At 45.0% G+C, this 19869-nt stretch overlaps 1 protein-coding gene across 1 annotated transcript in view; it reads left to right on the forward strand.

The window, feature by feature from the left end:
* The window catches only part of SH3PXD2B (SH3 and PX domains 2B), a 111338-nt gene that overhangs the window by 46970 nt on the left and 44499 nt on the right, over positions 1-19869 (forward strand). Inside the window, exons 4-5 of the mRNA XM_060094941.1 lie at positions 4414-4490; positions 17529-17620. Coding sequence (XP_059950924.1) covers positions 4414-4490; positions 17529-17620 — 169 coding nt within the window. The remainder of the gene's footprint in view (positions 1-4413; positions 4491-17528; positions 17621-19869) is intronic.

Below are 19869 nucleotides of genomic sequence, written 5' to 3' on the forward strand. Positions count from 1 at the left end.
GAGAAACATCCCCTCTCCTAGGGGTCAGTTTTCTGCCAAGACTGCCACGTCAGCAGAACAAAAGCGAGTTTCATGTTAGCACAAAGGCGGGGGGCGGGGGGGAGAGCAGCCCTGTGCAATTTTCCATCCCAGCAAGAGCTGGGGAAGCCAACTTGGCAGAGGATGCGGCTTGAAAAATAAGAATTACAGTTTGGCCTTCCTCCACTATGGAAAACAAAAGCCTGCTCGTTCCCACCAAAGCCTGTTCTCTCCTCTGAGCACCCTTCCCATTCCAGGAAGGCTGGCCTGAGGGGAGGGCTGGGAGCAGGCTCATGTGTAGCCCTCCTTCTCCATGACCCACACAGAAGCTTCCCAGCAGGCGCAGATCCGCATTTCACCTGGAGGCACCAGCCAGGGGGACGCTGGCCACTCTGTTCCGCCCCACAGCCCAGGGCCTGAGTGGTAACTCCACTCCGCTGTGGATAAATGATGAATTAGCCTGTCAGAGGCAGGTCTTAAGAAGCCAAGTTGGGGGTTGAGGATAGGAGAGGTGCTCTTCCTTGTAGAATATAAGGCAGTATCATGTGACCTATTTTTTAAACAAAGTAATTACCCTTTTTTAAGCACCTAGGGAGGGCCAAGCCCTGTGCTGGTGTGTCACGGAGAGCACTACTAAGAGATAGGGGCTGCTCTTCCATTTTACAGATGAGGAGACTGAGGCTCTGACAGGTAAATGCATTTCCCAAGGCAGCACAGGAAGGAGTAGACCCCCCCCCCGGGATTGGCTTGGGGCCTCGCTGACCCTGTGGAGCCTGTGGCCTCCCCGGCACGTGCTACTCCTGCGAGGGGACTTCCTGTCCCCACTGCTGGCAGGGCACCTGACATGTGCCCAGAGACTCACTGAGGCCACACAGGAAGAGGAGTGACATTATTGTGCCACACCCCCAGGAGACGCCTGAGTTGAAGGCGCCTGAGTTCTTTTTTTTTTAACATCTTTACTGGAGTATAATTGCTTTACAATGGTGTGTTAGTTTCTGCTTTATAACAAAGTGAATCAGTTATACATATACATATGCTCCCACATCCCTTCCCTCTTGCGTCTCCCTCCCTCCCACCCTCCCTATCCCACCCCTCTAGGTGGTCACAAACCACTGAGCTGATCTCCCTGTGCTATGCGGCTGCTTCCCACTAGCGATCTATTTTACGTTTGGTAGTGTATATATGTCCACGCCACTCGCACTTTGTCACAGCTTACCCTTCCCCCTCCCCATATCCTCAAGTCCATTCTCTAGTAGGTCTGTGTCTTTATTCCCACGCCTGAGTTCTTGGTCCTTTCCCAGCCCTTGCAGGCCGGGCCTTGTGCGAATTCTCTTGGGCCGTGGTGGCTCTGAGGTGGGCCTGTGCCAGGCCGGTGCTAGCGCCATGCCCATTGTAAATTTTTCGAGTCAGGTCACAGCCTTCTCAGTAAGAGGCCTGTACACCCCTCTCTCCACCCTTCCTCTGATTTTATAGAAGGGGAAATTATACCAAACTGGGACCAAAATGGTTTTGGTAGGCACCAAAATGGTTTTGGTAGGCACCCCTTCTCCCATTTTGAGAAATAGATTAGAGGGCAGGAAGCGTTTGCTATGTAGGATTTCTCTTCACAGGCACACACCTCTTATTTTTCCTGAAGGTTCAGGATTCTCCTAGGAATTCTGATCTTCAAGTGGTCCCACCCATGAGGGTGGTAATTATTACTCCCACCCAGGGAAGGACTGCCCCACCCAGGATGTCAGTAGGGGCCCTCCCTGTTGGAAAGCACTAGTGCCAGGAAGGCAGGCCCCCAGTGCCTGCGCACAGAGGACTCACACAGAGCCTGCACCTAGGGAGTGAATGAGGGAATATCATCGGTTCTATGGAGGCCAGGTTGTAAACTCCTTCCCACTTTGCTGCATAATTTGCTTTTTTCGTTTTAAATGACATGAACATTTTCTGATTCCCAAAGCAATCAATGTTTATAGTAGGCACTTTGCAGAAAGTATGAAGAAGAACACAAAAAGGCTTTGTCTTCTCCCCTTGGAGACAAGCACTATGAACCCTGTGATGCATTTTCTTCTAGATTTTTTTCTCTTCCAACAAGTGTGGTGTATCAGAAATTTGACTCACTCATCAGAATTAAACCCATCACCATTATAAAGAAAGGAGATCCTTTTTATTAAGGAATATAAGGAATATGTATTTCATCTCCTTGTGGGTTCTTTTTTAATTAAATGGAAATGAACAGAAAAAGGATTACTATTAGGTTGACCATATCTGCTTCATTTCCTGATTGTGCCTTTTCGCCCAAGACCACGTTGTCAGATTATTTTAAATGTGGTCTTAACCATATGGTCTTTTTGGGTACCAATCTCCCTGACCACCTTGCACTGCAAATCTTTTTTTTTTTTTTTTTTTTGTGGTACGCGGGCCTCTCACTGCTGTGGCCCCTCCCGTTGCGGAGCACAGGCTCAGGACGCGCAGGCTCAGCGGCCATGGCTCACGGGCCCAGCCGCTCCGCGGCATGTGGGATCCTCCCGGACCGGGGCACGAACCCGTGTCCCCTGCATCGGCAGGCGGACTCCCAGCCACTGCGCCACCAGGGAAGCCCTGCACTGCAAGTCTTTAAAAGTCAATAGGTTGTTTGCCATCATCCCTTTCGATTCTGTCCTATGATGAACACTCTTTACGGGCCTTTCCTGCCATCTTGTCCCTGCTCACCCAAGGCTGACCCGTGGAGACAGCAATCTTCACCAGCACCATCTCAGACCAGTGGTTAACCTCTCCTCACCCTGCCAGCCTTGTAACCCAAATTCTTCTCCAGGACCTACCTCCTTGGACCAGAAGTAGGTGAAGTGCTTAGTAGGTCTCCACGCTCTGCAGTCTGGAGAGCTGTGGTCTCCCTGTGCCTTCCTTTTTGACCCCTAGAGACCTCCTGGTCGCCCCGCATGAGCGTGGCCGGGGGCTCGTCTCCATCCCCCACCTCTTTGTCGCTCCTTGATGTCTTATTTCTGATTTTCCGGCCCCTGCCTCTGTGACAAATCCAGAATGGTGTGGCCGTGCTGTCTGGATCCTCAGTACATGAGCTTGGCCACCATCTCCCCATGAGAGGATCTCCTTTAAGACTCTCGGGAACCCGCTGATTTGCTTGAAACAAACCTCACCCATAATGTTTCAGCATCTTGGATATTTCCTGAGACCCTCAGTGGCATCATTTATATACTTGTCTTTGCCTGTGACCCATGTCCTCTGCCCATATGTCACACAGGAGGTTCTGGTACCACACCCCAGGGCTCAGATGTCACCCAGCAGGTAGTGAATGGACTGTTAGTATTCGGTGTGGTAGGAAGGCTTGGAGCCCTCTGTTACAAACACTTATTGACAAAGGAATTGAAGGGATTTGTTGTCCTGGCAGGTGGAATCCACCTTCACACATTGATCAAATGTGAGTGCCATGTGGCAGGGGCAAAAATTTGACTAAAGCCTAGTCAATCCCTATTTGGGCAGATCCCCATGACTAGTAGGAAGGAAGAAGACATGTAAATCGACAATGTGATGTGTACAATCAGAGACAGGAACTCTTTCCTTTTTTTTTTAAATTTTATTGAAGTATAGTTGATTTACAATGTTGTGTTAATTTCTGCTGTACAGCAAAGTGATTCAGTGATACATATATATATTCTTTTTCATAGTCTTTTCCATTATGGTTTATCACAGGATATCGAGTGTGGTTCCCTGTGCTATATAATAGGACCCTATTGTTTATCCATCCTATATATACTAGTTTGCCTCTGCTAATCCTAAACTTCCAATATTTCCCTCCCCCCGCCCTTGGCAACTGCAAGTCTGTTCTGAAAGAGACAGGAACTCTTAACCCATTTGAAGTGTGTAAGAGTTTCCCTGCAGGGGTAGTGGGTGAGGTTGGATGGGGAAGGTATTCCAGGCAGAGGGAAAGGCACAGAATTATGAGAGAGCATGGAGTATTGGGAAAACATCAGACTAGAGCAGAAGGTATACAGAGAAAGAGGAGGGAAGGAGACTGAGCTGTTGGGTGAGGGCATATCTGAGTGTTCGCTGAACTGCTCACCGCCTCTGAGAATCTTATAGTTGGACTGGGGACCTCTGATCATCAGGTCTTCCTTCCTTGGTTTGATTCCAGCCTCCCTTATCTCACCAAAACTTATCCACTGAGCCCCATTCCCTCAAGCCCTTGCACTAGAGCTGTGAACAGGGCTTTGGAGGACCAAGCATGGGGTCATCCAGGCCCTGTGGATGTCCAGCAGCAGGTATGGATGGCAGCCAGGAATTTAGGTACCACTCGGGCCTACCAGAGGCAGCCACATCCTCATCCTCCCAGGTTGCTGAGAGCTTGTCAGTGCTCCCTTACAGTGCTGTATGTACTCTCATCTTCTGCAGGCAAAATTCTCTTCCGACGGAGCCACATTCGGGACGTGGCCGTCAAACGCCTGATACCAATCGATGAATACTGTAAGGTAAGTCTGAGAAATGCCAACACTTCCCTGTGTCTCGTGTCTTCCCTGTGGGTAGTTTTGGGGTTTTTTTGTTTGTTTGTTTTGTTTTTCTTTTCCTTTTCTGACTACAGGATGCCCGTTGTGAAAGATCTGTACAGGTGAAAAAAATGTAAAGAAATTAGAAAAACCAATCACCCATGATCCTTCAACTCAGAGGCAACAATTAGGAAGGTTTTTACATATTTCCTTTCTCTTTGCGTGCATTTCTTTATGGTGTTGAGATCATCCCCTATGTGTTATTTTTGTTACTCTTTCTCTTTTCTCTCATATTAAAAGAATTTCTCCATGCTATTAAAAGAACCTCCTTGAACCTGCTTTTAATGGTTGCGTAGTATTCCATTGTGCGTGAATGTTCTAGAAGTTATTCAGCCAACCCCGTTGGACAGTGCAGCTGGCTTCCAATCCCTTAAATGTTCTCAACCACAGGGGCCTCCCTGTCTTTTGGTTATGTTTTGTTTGATTTGAGGCTGAGGTCAAGAAAGAAGCATATTTTTCTTTTGTTTGGCTTCCCTAATCTTTAGTATTTATTCCTCTAACTTAAAATCGCTAGCAGTTTGATTGGAGAAGGGTAGGAATAGAAAAAATGCCTTAAAAATGGAGCAGTGAATGCTTTCTCCCCCTAAGATCAGGAGCAAAAGCAAAGTATATTTGCTCTCTCCACCTCTGATCTGCATTTTACTGGAGATTCTAGCTAGTGTAAGCAGGCAAGAAAAAGGAATAAAAGGCATACAGATTAGAAAGGAAGAAGTAAGACTGCCTTGATTCACAGATGACATGATTCTACTGTAGAAAACCATAAGGAGTCCACAAAAAAACCTGCTAGAACTTATAAATGAACTTAGTGAGATTACAGGATTCAAGACAAATATTGAAAAATCAGGGACTTCCCTGGTGGCTCAGTGGTTAAAAACCCGCCTGCCAATGCAGGGGACACGGGTTCGAGCCCTGGTCCGGGAAGATCCCACATGCCGCGGAGCAACTAAGCCTGTGCGCCACAACTACTGAGCCTGCGCTCTAGAGCCCTCAGGCCACAACTACTGAAGCCCGCGTGCCTAGAGCCTGCGCTCTGCAACAAGAGAAGCCACTGCAATGAGAAGCCCGTGCACCGCAACAAAGAGTAGCCCCCACTTGCTTCAACTAGAGAAAGCCCGGGTGCAGCAACGAAAACCCAACGCAGTCAAAAATAAATAAATAAAATTAATTAATTAATTAATTAATTTTTAAAAAATCAATTGTATTTCTATCTACTAGTAGGGAACAACCCAAAAATGAAATTAAGAAAATAATTCCACTCACAATAGCATCAAAAAGAATAAAATAATTAGGAATAAATTTAATAAAAGAAGTACAAGGTTTATACACTGAAACTACAAAACATGGTTGAGGGATGTTAAAGAAACTCTAAATGAATGGAGAGACATTCCATACTCATGGATTAGGAGACTCAATAGTGTTAAATTGGCAATTCTCCCCCAGTTGATACAGAGTCAATGCAATCTCTGCCAAAATCTTAGTAGGCTTTTTTGTAGAAATGAACGAGCTGATCCTAAAGTGTATGGGGAAGTGCAAAGGGCTCAGAATAGCCAAAACAATTTTGAAAAAGAAGAACAAAATTAGAGAACAAAATTGTACTACCCATTTTCCAAACTTCTTATGAAGCTACAGTAATCAGGACTGTAGTACTGGTGTAGCACTTCCCTGGTGGTGCAGTGGTTAAGAATCCACCTGCCAGGGGCTTCCCTGGTGGCGCAGTGGTTGAGAATCTGCCTACTAATGCAGGGGACACGGGTTCAAGCCCTGGTCTGGGAGGATCCCACATGCCGCGGAGCAGCTAGGCCCGTGAGCCACAACTACTGAGCCTGCGCGTCTGGAGCCTGTGCTCCGCAACAAGAGAGGCCATGATAGTGAGAAGCCTGCGCACTGCAATAAAGAGTGGCCCCCGCTTGCCACAACTAGAGAAAGCCCTCGCACAGAAACGAAGACCCAACACAGCAAAAATAAATAAACTAATTAATAAACTCCTACCCCCAACATCTTCTTTAAAAAAAAAAAAAAAGGAATCCACCTGCCAATGCAGGGGACATGGGTTAGATCTCTGGTTGGGAAGATCCCACATGCCGCGAAGTAACTAAACGCATGTGCCACAACTACTGAGCCTGCGCTCTAGAGCCTGCAAGCCACAACTGCTGAGCCCACGTGCCACAACTACTGAAGCCTGCGCACCTAGAGCCCATGCTCCGCGCAAGAGAAGCCACCGCAATGAAAAGCCTGTGCACCGCAACAAAGAGTAGCCCCCCTCACTGCAACTAGAGAAAGCCCATGCACAGCAATGAAGACCCAACACAGCCAAAAATAAATAAGTAAATTATTTATTTATTTATTGGGGGGAGAAAGAAAAGACTGTGGTACTGGTATAAGGATAGGCAGATGGACCACTGGAAGAGAACTGAGAGTCTAGAAGTAAACTCTTCAGATTTATACTCAACTGATTTTCAACAAAGGTACCAAGAATTTCAATGGGAAAGGGTAGTCTTTTTAACAAATGATGGGATCATGGGATATCCATATGCAAAAAAATAAAAAATAGAATTTTAAAATTGGACTCTGACCTCACACCATGCATAAAAAATCAGCTCAACTCAAAATGGATCATAGGCCTAAATAGAAAAGCTAAAACTTCTAGAAGAAAACATAAAAGAGAATCTTCATGACCTTGGTTTAGGCAAAGAGTTCTTAGATATAACACCAAAAGAGAAAAATTGATATGTTCGACTTCATTAAGCTTACACATTTCTGTGCTTCAAAAGATATCATGAAGAAAATGAAAAGACATGCCACAAATTAGGAGAAAATATTTGTAAGTCATATATCTGAGAAAGGACTTGTGTTGAGACTATATAAACAACTCTTACAACTCAAAAATAAAAAGACAACCCAGTTTAAAAATAGACAAAAGAGGGCTTCCCTGGTGGCGCAGTGGTTGAGAGTCCGCCTGCCGATGCAGGGGACACAGGCTCGTGCCCCGGTCCGGGCAGATCCCACGTGCCGTGGAGCGGCTAGGCCCGTGAGCCATGGCCGCTGAGCCTGTGCGTCCGGAGCCTGTGCTCCGCAACGGGAGAGGCCACAGCAGTGAGAGGCCCGCGTACCACAAAAAAAATAAAAATTAATTAAAATAAATTTTTTTACATAGACAAAAGATTGAATAGAAACTTCACCCATGAAGACGTACAATGCTTAATAAGCACATAAAAAGTTGTTCAACATCATTAATCATCGGGGCAATGAAAAATAAAACCATGATGAGATGCCTACACAGCCTCCAGAATGGCTGTAATCAACAAGACACACAAGAGGTGAGGATGTGAGAGAAAGTGGAGCTCTTCATTCTGCTGGAGACCTATGATGGAAACCACTTTGGAAAACAATTTGGCAGTTTCTTCAAAAGTGAAATTTATCATACGATTACTCTCAGGTACATACTCACAAGAAGTGAAAACTGTCCACACAAAGAATTGGATGCAATTTTTCATAGCAGCATTAATTCGTAATAGCCCCAAATTGGAAGCAATCCATATGTCTGTCATCTGGAGAATAGATAAAGAAAATGTGGAATAGGCATACAATAGAATATTGTTTGACAGTGAAATACTGATTAATGCAGCAAGATGAATGAATCTCAAAAACATGATGCTATGCGAAAAAAGCCAGATGCAAAAGACTATATATATTGTATGATTCCATTTACATGAAACGTGCAGAAAAGGCAAATTTAGAGAAAGCAGGTCAGTGGTTTCCTGGGCCTTGGAGCAGTGGAAATGGAGATTGACTGCAAATGAGGTCGGGGACATTTTTGAGGTGATGGAAAAGTTCTAAAACTAGAATGTGGTGATGGTTGCCCAACTCTATAATTTGAATTTGAATCATTGAATTGTGTACTTATAATGGGTGAATTTTATGGTGCATAAATTATACTTCAATAAGTCTGTAGAAAAATTTTGAAGGGGGAAAGTGTGGGGATAGACGCCCCTCTCTTGGCAGGAGATGTCGTGGAAGGGCAGAAAATAACTCCTGATTGAGCATCTTCTCTTTACCAGACATGACCACGTTTCATCCCTCCAATAACATGGAGGACGTGTTCTTTTTCCCTTTGTGTTGATGAGGAAATGGAGGCCCAACAAAGCTACTCACAATAACAGTATTCGAGACTTTGAGAGATGAACCCAGCCCTTTTAGGACGTGGCACTAGCATACCACTTATGGCCTCTCTAAGAAAGTACAAATTCAAGAGGCCAAAGTAGTTAAGCATGTGTTTCATAGAAGCAGTTAGACTCAAACTCTTCTCTCCCCTAAGGATACCCTTAAAAAAGGGATGGGGATGAGGGGCAGGGCTTGTCACTCAGGCAAAAAGACACCACTGCTGCCTTCCACATCTCAAAGGAAAGTTCAGATCTTTGCTCTTTGTCCTTTTCCAAACCTCTAGAGCCTAAAATTCCTTTGTCCAGGCCCTGCTGGCAAGAACTTTGAACCCTTGGGGTCACCTTAGCCAGCTGGCAAGTTCCACCTGGTACCTTCCCAGAAACCTCAGCCCAGGTGTGCTCTCCTGCTTCTTCCCCAGCCCACCCAACTTCTCTCCAGTCACACCTTCCTCTCACCCAGGGCTTCCCGAACCCCTGGATATTTGATTTGGAAAAGGAAATATAAAATCTTGGAGGGATAAGGGACAGCAGCAGCTGCCTGCATCTGGCTATGCTTGGAATGGTCCAGAGATCATGAATTGACCTGGATTAACCACAGGGAAGAAACTGCTTATGTTCCCTTATGTTACATGAGCCGCATGGAAGTTACCACCCCTGCTGTTAATGCATCATAAGAAGCAGAGCAGTTATTTGGGGGTTTTAGTTGGCCAAATTCCCTGGGCTTAGCTTCAAGGGAACTGCCCTCCTGGAAGGAGATGAAACCATCCCTTTTGTTACAAGGCCTGTGAAGTCTTTTAGAGACTGCATAGACCTTTATGTAATATTTGGTCTCTGTTATTGACATTGTTGTGAGCCGACTTAAGCCAATTTGATCTATCACTGTCAGCCTTATCTTGGTAGAAATTGGTAGTTTCCAATAGGTAAAGATAGAGGAAGGCTGTAGATGTCCCCAAACCTAGCTACCAGCTAGGAAGAAACTTTCTGCTCTACCAGGCCTATCATAAAGTTACAGTATTTAACATAGTGTGGTGTTGGCACAAGGATAGACAACTATTGGAACAAAATAGAGAACCCAAAAACAGACCTATGTGTATTTGGACACTTCGATACTAACAAAAGCAGCTTTGTAGATCACTGAGGAAAAAGTAGGATTCCTCAGTAAATGGGTATCCGTATTGGAAAAAACAAAAAAGATAACTAACCCCTGCCTTGCACACACATGGAATCATTTCCAAGTACATTGAAGACCTAAATGTAAGAGGTAATGATAAAAGGTTTTAGAAGATAAAAATAGGAAAATATCTTCCTAATCTCTAGGTATAGAGGGACTTCTAAAGACACAAAAAGTACCAAGCATAAAAAGATTGATTTATTTGACTACAGTACATTTAAGGACTTCTGTTCATCAAAAGACACAACGAAAATGCGACTCAGCCAAATCCTGCCACACATACAAGCATTTGTTATCAAGCAGCTCCCTAAACAGACTCTCAAGTTGTTCTATAAACTCAGTGAAATACCAGCTGTCTTGTCTGACACCGCTTTGCATGAAAGTTTCCTTACGACAGATGCAGTGGTATCCTAGTGGAAGGATCAGCTAATCCTAACCACGGTCTGAAAGTAAAATCTTCAAGAAGAGATAGAACACAGAGGATTCAGAATCCTAGAACCAGGGTACCATGAAGGAGGATGTATAATGCTGGACTCGCCGTGTTCTGTTCAGGCAAGGGCCACCCCACATTTCACCAGTGAAGAAAATTATTTCTAACAACTGTTATGCTAGTAAATACAGGCTATAGTGTTGGTCAGAGGTGAAGATAGCTGACGCCCCGAAGTAGCCTTTTCTGAAATGAGGACTAATGATTAGTCTCCTACTTGCTGAAGTGTTCATTCCCGATGAGGGTACTTCAGATATTAACTCACCATTATTAGAGTGTAGGTTAAATCTAACACACACACACACACACACACACACACACACCTATGAACATGTGAGTGTGTATGCCCGTGCTGTAGTATTTTATTTTTTTATTTTAATTTTTTATTTTATTGAAGTATAGTTGATTTACAATGTTGTGTTAATTTCTGCTGTACAGCAAAGTGACTCAGTTATATATATATATTTTTCATATTCTTTTCATTATGGTTTATCATAGGATATTGCATATAGTTCCCTGTGCTATACAGTAGGACCTTGTTGTTTATCCATCCTATATATAATAGCTTACATCTGTTAATCCCAAACTCCCAATACTTCCCTCCCCCACCCCCTCTACTGTGCTGTAGTATAGGGTTGACCAAAAAGTTCATTTGGGTTTTTCCATAACATCTTACGAAAAACCCAAACAAACATTTTGGCCAACCCTAAGGTTTTAAAGTAAACTCTATAGGCAGTATAACAGTAGTGTTTACCAGACTCCAGTCCCTTGAGACCTCCCCTGAAGATTTTTACCATATTCTACTACCTATATTATTATTAATATTTTTCTTTATATTAATTCACTTTTTTAACTTCTTTAAAAATATATATTTTAGAGAAAATTTTATATCACAACCATAATATAAAACTGGTATCACGTACCCTAAAAGTAAAAATAAAAACAGTGATGCAACAGCAACAAAAACTTTTTAAATCTAGCTAGCTTCTGTTGCTTACTACCAGAGGAAGCTCTGCAGAGCCTGGTCATGCTCGCGGGAAGCAAGTTGGGGAAGTTCTTTCTTCTAGGAATTTTATAGTTTCAGGTCTTATGTTTAAGGCTTTAATCCATTTTGAGTTGATTTTTGTGTATGGTATAAGATAAGGGCCCAATTTCATTCTTTTGCATATGGATATCCAGTTTTCCCAGCACCATTTGTTGAAGAAGCTGTCCTCTCCCCGCCGTGGTATTCTTGGCACCTTTGTTGAGGATCAGTTAACCATATGCATGGATTTATTTCAGAGCTCTTGGCAATGATCTCATGGATATGACACGAAAATCATAGGCAACAAAAACAAAAATAAAGAAGTGGGAATACATCAAACTAAAAAGCTCCTGCACAGCAAAATAAATAATCTATAGAGTGAAAAGGCAAACTACAAAATGGGAGCAAATATTTTCAAATCACATATCTGATAAGGGGTTAATCCCCAATATATCAATATGTAAGGAACTTATACATCTCAATAGCAAAAAGAGCTAATAATCCAATTTTTAAGTGGGCCAAAGGCTTGAATAGACATTTCTCCAGAGGAGATACACAGATGACCAACAGGTATATGAAAAGTTGCTCAGTGTCTCTACTCATCAGGGAATGCAAATCAAAACCACAATATGATATCACCTCACATCTGTAAGGATGGCTAGTGTCAAAAACAATAACATGAAGTAAGTCAGAAAGAGAAAAACAAATACCGTACGCTAACACATATATATGGAATCTAAAAAAAAGTGGTTCTGATGCACCTAAGGGCAGGACAGGAATAAAGACTCAGACGTAGAGAATGGACTTGAGGACATGGGGTGGGAGAGAAGGGTAAGCTGTGACAAAGCGAGAGAGTGGCATGGACATATACACACTACCAAATGTAAAATAGGTAGCTAGCGGGAAGCAGCCGCATAGCACAGGGAGATCAGCTTGGTGCTTTGTGACCACCTAGAGGGGTGGGATAGGGAGGTTGGGAGGGAGGGAGACGCAAGAGGGAGGGTATATGGGGATATATGTATACATATAACTGATTCACTTTGTTATACAGCAGAAACTAATACAATGTTGTAAAGCAATTATACTCCAATAAAGATGTAAAAAAAAACAAAACAAGACAACAAGTGTTGGTGAGGATACAGAGAAACTGGAAGTCTTGCACACTGTTTGTGGGAATGCAAAATGCAGCCACTATGAAAAACAGTATGCAGGTTCCTCAAAAAATTAAAAATAGAACTACCATATAGTCAAGCAATCCTATTTCTGGATATTTGTCCAAAGGAATTGAAATCAGGATTTGGAAGAGATATTAGCACTCCCATGTTCATTGCAGCACTATTTACAATAGCCAAGATGTAGAATCAACCTAAATGTGGCCTGTACATACAATAGCATGCTATTCAGCCTTTAAAAAGAAGAAATTCGGCAATACACAACAACATGGATAAACCTTAAGGACATTATGCTAAGTGAAATAAGCCAGTCACAGAAAGATCAAATACTGTATGATTCCACTTACATGAGTTATCTGAAATAGTCAAATTCATAGAATCAGAGAGTGAAATGGTGGTTGCCAGGGGCTGGGGGGAGGGAAAAATGAGGAGTTACTAATCAACAGGCATGAAGTTTCAGTCAAGCAAGAAGGAATCAGCTCTAGAGGTCTGCTGTACAATAGCCAGCAGTACTGTGCTATGCACTTAAAATTTTGTTGAAGACACAAACTCTCTCTCTCTAGCCGAGGCGTTGTGATTGAACTGAATCACCTTGCTGACTCTAAAATCGTCCCTGGGAGCAGCACACTATTTTTTAAGTAAATATATATATATATATATATATATATATATATATATATATATACATAATTTATTTATTTATTTTTGGCTGTGCTGAGTCTTCGTTGTTGCGCGTGGGCTTTCTCTAGTTGCGGTCAGTGAGGGCTACTTCGTTGCAGTGCGCGGGCTTCTCACTGCGGTGGCTTCTCTTGTTGCAGAGCACAGGCTCTAGGTGCACGGGCTCAGCAGTTGTGGCACACGGGCTTAGTTGCTCCGGGGCATTTGGGATCTTCCCAGACCAGGGCTTGAACCCGTGTCCCCTGCATCGTCAGGTGGATTCTTAACTGCGCCACCAGGGAAGTCCCGCAGCACACTATTGTACTTGGTACAGTCCAGAGAGCCAGAGGGTTAACCGAATGTTTATCATGCAGCTAGTATATGATGGAAACCTTACAGCCACTTGCTCACTTGTTCTGTGGCACAACCCTCCAGGATGGGTGTTAGTTATTTCCATTTTACAGATGAGCAGACTGAGGCTCAGAGGTCATAGGACATGGCTAGAGCCAGAACCAGGAGCTGGATCTTTCAGTATTACACAGGCAAGCAGGACTTGCCCTCCTCACCTCTCCTCTTGCCTCTGCATCGAGCAGCCACATCTGTCCAAAGGGCCAGGATTCCATGTGGAACAGAACCAGAGTTTTCTTGGAACTGCGGTTCTTTGTCATACTGACCAAACACGAGACAATTCTGGGGTATTTCAGAAGCAGAACTATTGCTGTGCCCCAGGTCATGTTTTTGCTGTTAGCCCGTCGTTCCAAAATGAAAGGGGCAAATATCAAAGCATTCGGTGCTGCCTTTTATGAGTAGCTTGGCTTTGTATTATGCTTTAGGGGTTTGGTTTGGCTTTTACCTCCTAGGATTTGCTCAAAACCTAAAGAGAACTTGGCAGTGTCGGGAGGTTTCCATGGGCCTCGTTGTCCCTTCTGCACTGGTCCATTCGGGGTCTCTTCCCATTTCAGCAGAGAGGCTCCCTGTAGGCAGAAACCATGGCCGCCTCAGGGCTTACCCAGGGCCACGTGGCCACGGCCAGGCCTCTTCCCCACATCATTTATCCAGCAGATACTTTCAAGCAGGCCTCAGCATCCTCCCAGCACTGTCAAGGCATGTGGGAAGGTGCAGGAGGAAATCCTCTGGATTTGGGGTGGAGGAGCTGGGGGGCTCAAGTCTTAGTCACTTCCCCAGAACCTCTGTTTCACCGTCTCTAAAGTGGGCCAGCCCTTTCAGGATGACATGACATGATGCAGACGAACACATTTTGGGAGCCATCAAGTGCTGAGCCAACATAAGGGAATGTTGTGTTTGCAGTCTCGGGGGAGCCATAAGATTTCTGCCCACGAAGCAGCCAGGACACACCACGGTCCAGCATATAATCAGCCCCTTCATTATGTGGTTCCAACTGCAAGAGCTGCAGGATTTCAGAGGAAAGAGCCACCCACAGGGAGCCCCAAGACAGCAGGAAAATGAATACTCGCTGTTCCAAACCAGAAAGAGAAGGGGGTCAGAAATGGGAAGTGGGATGTATCCACTCTCTCCCTCTTGGGCTCTCTGCCTCTGGCCTGGAAAAGGCTGGTCCCTGGGGATTTGCTACAGAGCAGGAGATACTTCAAGGCTAATAAAAAAAAATCAATGAGCCACAAATACCAGGCCCTTAGGTCAGCATCCTTCATCCTATCTTTATCCAGCATAGAAAGTAGACAGTGACCAGGGAAGGCACCCTAATAAAACATGTCCACTTGCCTTACAGATTTCCCCACTTTAGTTTTGGGCCAGGTCATACATCAGGAGAGGGGAAGTGGCTTAAAGTCAGAGCCTGACTCAAAGGTCATGTCAGGTCAGCAACCCAAATGGCTACCAAGGGGTGAATGAATAACCAAAATGTGTTGTGTACATGGGATAGAATGCTATTCAGCCTTGAAAAGGAAAGACATTCTGACACATGCTACAATGTGGATGAACCTTGAGGACATAATGCTAAGTGAATCAACCAGTCACTTAGAGGGTAAATACTGTATGATTGCACTTATATGAGGTACCTGGAGTAGGCAAATTCATACACACAGAAAGTGGAATGGTGGTTGCCAGGGGCTGGGGAGGGGGAGTGGAAGGTTGTTGTTTGATGGGTACAGGGTTTCAGTCTTACAAGATGAAAAGAGTTCTTGAATGGATGGGCAGTGGTGATGGTTCCACAACAGTGTGAACATACTTAATGCCACTGAATTGTACACTTAAAAATGGTGAAGACCGGGGACTTCCCTGGTGGCGCAGTGGTTAAGAATCCGCCTGCCAGTGCAGGGAACACGGGTTCGAGCCCTGGTCTGGGAAGATCCCACATGCCGTAGAGCAACTAAGCCCGTGCGCCACAACTACTGAAGCCCGTGTGCCTAGAGCCCATGCTTCACAACAAGAGAAGCCACCACAATGAGAAGCCTGCGCACCGCAACAAAGAGTAACCCCCACTCACCGCAACTAGAGAAGGCCCGTGCGCAGCAATGAAGACCCAACGCAGCCAAAAATAAATAAATAAATATATTTTTTACAAAGGTGAAGACAGTAATGATCTATGTGTATTTTACCACAATAAAATTTGTGGTAAAATTTAATTTAAAAATTAAAACTTTTTAAAAATTGGAAAAATAGATCATACAGGTCAAAATACCTCTGAAAGCGTTGTAGAAGGTACCACATTGGAGACCCCCATCTATCTTTCCATTAGTCCATCATAACCCAATGGCAGGGTTGGAAAAATCACTTTGTGAGGGGGTAGCTTTTAGAGGCTTCTTCTACAGAAGATACAAGACATGTCTCTTCCACTCCAGACTCAACACTCAGCATGGCAAGAAGGCATATGAGAGGCATCAGGGAACTGAGCCCTATCTGCGGAGAGAGCAGGGTCCTGCCTCACTCCACAGCACGCCTGTGTTGTTTAAATTAATGCCTCTGCACTAGGCTTCTCCATGCACAGAAGTTTGTAATAGAGTGTATGCACGAAACAACCCTACTGCGCTCAGATTTGCATCCTCAGAACCTGTGCCAGAGGGGGGCTTATGTAAACATTTGTTAAACTAAGCTCTTTATTCATTTTGGAGCCATGTCTTTGTTTCAAATCCTTTCATAATGGGATGTACCCTATAATTCTGTCCTGTGTCCACAGAAATCAGTGCAGTGCTGGGCATAAAGAAAATGTCTATTGAATCACTGAATGAATACCTGTTAGTAGAGAAACCAGCATAATAAATGCCTGGGCCCACATCGCGCCCCTCACCACCTCCTCCAGCCCATTGGCAGGGACAGATGAGGCTCCTGTAACTGATGAGCCGAGGGGGCAGATTAACATGGACTTGGGCATTGGGACATCCTGGGTGTTTCAACCTTTTGTTAACCTGGGAACTTCTAACTTCTACCCAAATCATAAAATAGTCCCTTCACTTTAACACTTCAGATCCATGAGTTGGGGGCTTCCCTGGTGGCGCAGTGGTTGGGAGTCCACCTGCCAATGCAGGGGACGCGGGTTCGTGCCCCGGTCCAGGAAGATCCCACATGCCGCGGAGCGGCTGGGCCCGTGAGCCATGGCTGCTGAGCCTGCGCGTCCGGAGCCTGTGCTCCGCAACGGGAGAGGCCACAACGGTGAGAGGCCCGCATACCGCAAAAAAAAAAAAACAGATCCATGAGTTGGGACATGCAGACATGTCGGAAATAACCTAAATGTTCACCGGTAAGCAGCTAGTTGAATAAAACATGAGATTTCTATCTAATAGACACCAGTATCCAGTAGAGATGGTGATGTAGAAGAACAATGACATGGCATGAAGTTCACAATTTTTATTTTTAAAGTGTAGTTGATTTACAATGTTATATTAGTTTCTGATGTACAGCAAAGTGATTCAGTTATACATATATATGTTCTTTTTCATATTCTTTTCCATTATGGTTTATTATAAGATGTTGAATATAGTTCCCTGTGCTGTACAGTAGGACCTTGTTCACAATTTATTGCTTTGTCTAAATATGTACATATTATTTGTCCAAATATGCCTGTAATATATATGTGTGTATATATACTGTGTGTGTGTGTGTGGTCCCCAAACCAGCAGTGGCAACATCACCAGGGAACTTGCTAGAAATGTACATTCTCAGGCTCCACGCCAGACCTACTGAATCTGAAACTCTGGGAGTAGGGCCCAGCCCCCCAGGTGATCCTGATGCCTGCCCAAGTCTGAGGACTCCTGACTTAACGGCATTCCTGACACCCCTTCCCTTCCTCTGGGCTCACCTGTGTGTCTCTTCTCCAGGCCCTGATCCAGCTGCCCCCCTACATCTCTCAGTGTGATGAGGTGCTGCAGTTCTTTGAAACAAGACCCGAGGACCTGAATCCCCCCAAAGAGTAAGTTGGTTTGTGGATCTCCTTAGAGCATACTCTCACAGCCCTCCTTCCTGCTGGGCCGGCCAGCGCCAGGAGGAATGGGAGGATAGCTAAGTAAAAATTAAACTAGATTACATCAGTGGAGCCCCTGCCGGGCCTCACTTCATGTAGCCTTTGTAGTGACTGCAGGTAGCCATAGCTGAGTTTTACAGGTGAAGGAAGCTGGCTGAGTGCAGTACTGAATTCCCTAATGCCCTGTGTTTACCCACCATACCTGATCAGGGGAGACGGTGAGCCCTCGAGGCAGAGACTGTGTGCCTTGTCCTCAAAGGTAGATGTGCCCAGGACCATCAGGGATGTGAGTGCGTGACTGACTGAGACCTGCTCAAGGTCCCATCGCTAGTGAATGACGGGGCCAGGGTTTGATCTCACTTCTCCCCTCAGTGGACAGGCTGCGCTCCCAGATGCCAGGCAGTGCATCTCCCCAGCCCCCCAATGCACATCGCCCAGAATCTCAATACCACCCGCCTGCTGGCCTTTACACACCAAGAGTTGATGGCACCAACAGCCGTGCCAGCGTGAAACACTGACTGATGCATGATGCTTTTTTAAAAGACCTTTTCGGGGAAAGTCATCATATACGTCTGCAGAAAGAAAGGATCTGTCTAATGGAAAAATCACAGTGGGGGAGGAGGACACAGACCACAGGTGCTGGGCTGTCCTGAGTCACAGGAGCAAGAGCTGGCAGGGTTAGGGGTCCACTGGGGCCCCGTCAGGAAGGGCCGAGAAGTGCCAGCCAGGCGCTGTTACGGGAGAAGTGTGAACTGGTCCGCTTAGTTCTGAGTGTAACTCACTGCCCAGGACAGCAGTAATGACCCAGGCTTACATCGGTTCAACGTTCACGTGCTAAGCACTTTATGTAGGTTGAGCTAGAAAAACTCACGTTGCTTTCTAGAAGTGAATCTGGTGAACTCACAAAGCTTACTTTTTAAATAGACCTGTAAGGAGAAAGCAGCAAAGAGCTTTAACACATGAAATCAGGCCATTTATATATATACACGCAGCTACATGCAGAATCAAGTTCGGAGATCACAGAGGGTGAGCTGATCGCTCAGGACTAATGCTTTAACTACCACCCAGATGAAACTTTCTACAGTCAACATATTGCAATAAATACCATTTCCTGTGACAAGCATGAAGTAAGTGAATACAGCTTCTCAGAGCCAGCACACAGAAGCATGGGAATGACATTCCATGAGGGACCACAGTAAATCTTTTGAATCAAAACATCACAAGGGAACGTCTTGCCAACACATGAATTTTTTTTGAAAAGATACAGAATAAGTGTAAATCTGCTAATGGGCCTGCAGCCCATCCTGGCTAATATTTCTGTTCTTGGTGTCTTTAGCATTTGTGCCTGGTAAACAGTCCCCAGCTTATATGGACATAACAAGACATGGTGATATATTCTCAAGGGACTGTTGTCTACAGTGCTCCCAGGCAGTCAGGGTTAAACTGCTAACTCAGGCTGGTAGCCCCTGGCTTTGATTCTAATTTCTAGGTGAAGTGAATCAAAGAATATGGAGCTTGACGTATTCAGTTTCTACTTCATTCTATCACAAAACTGCCAGGTAGGAGCTGTCGTTCCCATTTTACAGATGAGGAAGTTGAGGTTCAGAATAAGGAAAGAGACTTGCCCAGGGTCACACAGGTTGGAAGAGGCGAGGTGGATCTTCCCCAGGTCTGCCTGAGTCTTCACGTAAGCTCTGTGTGTGTGCCTCCCACAGAAGGGACAACTGGGCTTAAGAGACAGAGTCTGGGTGAGTCTGGGTTTGCATCCAGGTTCAAATCTCACCTCTACCACTCATGGGCTGTGTAGCCTTGGGCCTCGATTTCACTCCTTGTGAAATGGGAATAGCAGTGAGCCTTACGATTACGGTGATGATGGAATGGCTGCCACAAGTAAAAATTCCAGGAACCTGCCAAGTGCTCAGAAAGTGGTGGCCCGTGGTATTTTTCCCTCTCTGGATACCCAACTGTAGCTTTTTTTACTCCCAGAGTTGTTCAAGACGTCCAGTTGATGGGCTTTCATAAGGAAGGTTGCTTGGCCACTTTTAAGCCGAGTGGTTCTGGGCAGGCTGCTTCTCACCCCTGCGCCTGTCTCCTGTCTCGTGGTGACATCTAGATTTTCTTCTACCTCGTCTCAGCCTCCCAGAGATCTTAACTTTGGGGAGGATCGTGGACCATTTGGAGAATCCAATAAAAGCTTT

This window comes from Mesoplodon densirostris, chromosome 3 (genome assembly GCF_025265405.1).
Source record: "Mesoplodon densirostris isolate mMesDen1 chromosome 3, mMesDen1 primary haplotype, whole genome shotgun sequence".
Taxonomy (NCBI): Eukaryota; Metazoa; Chordata; class Mammalia; order Artiodactyla; family Ziphiidae; genus Mesoplodon; species Mesoplodon densirostris.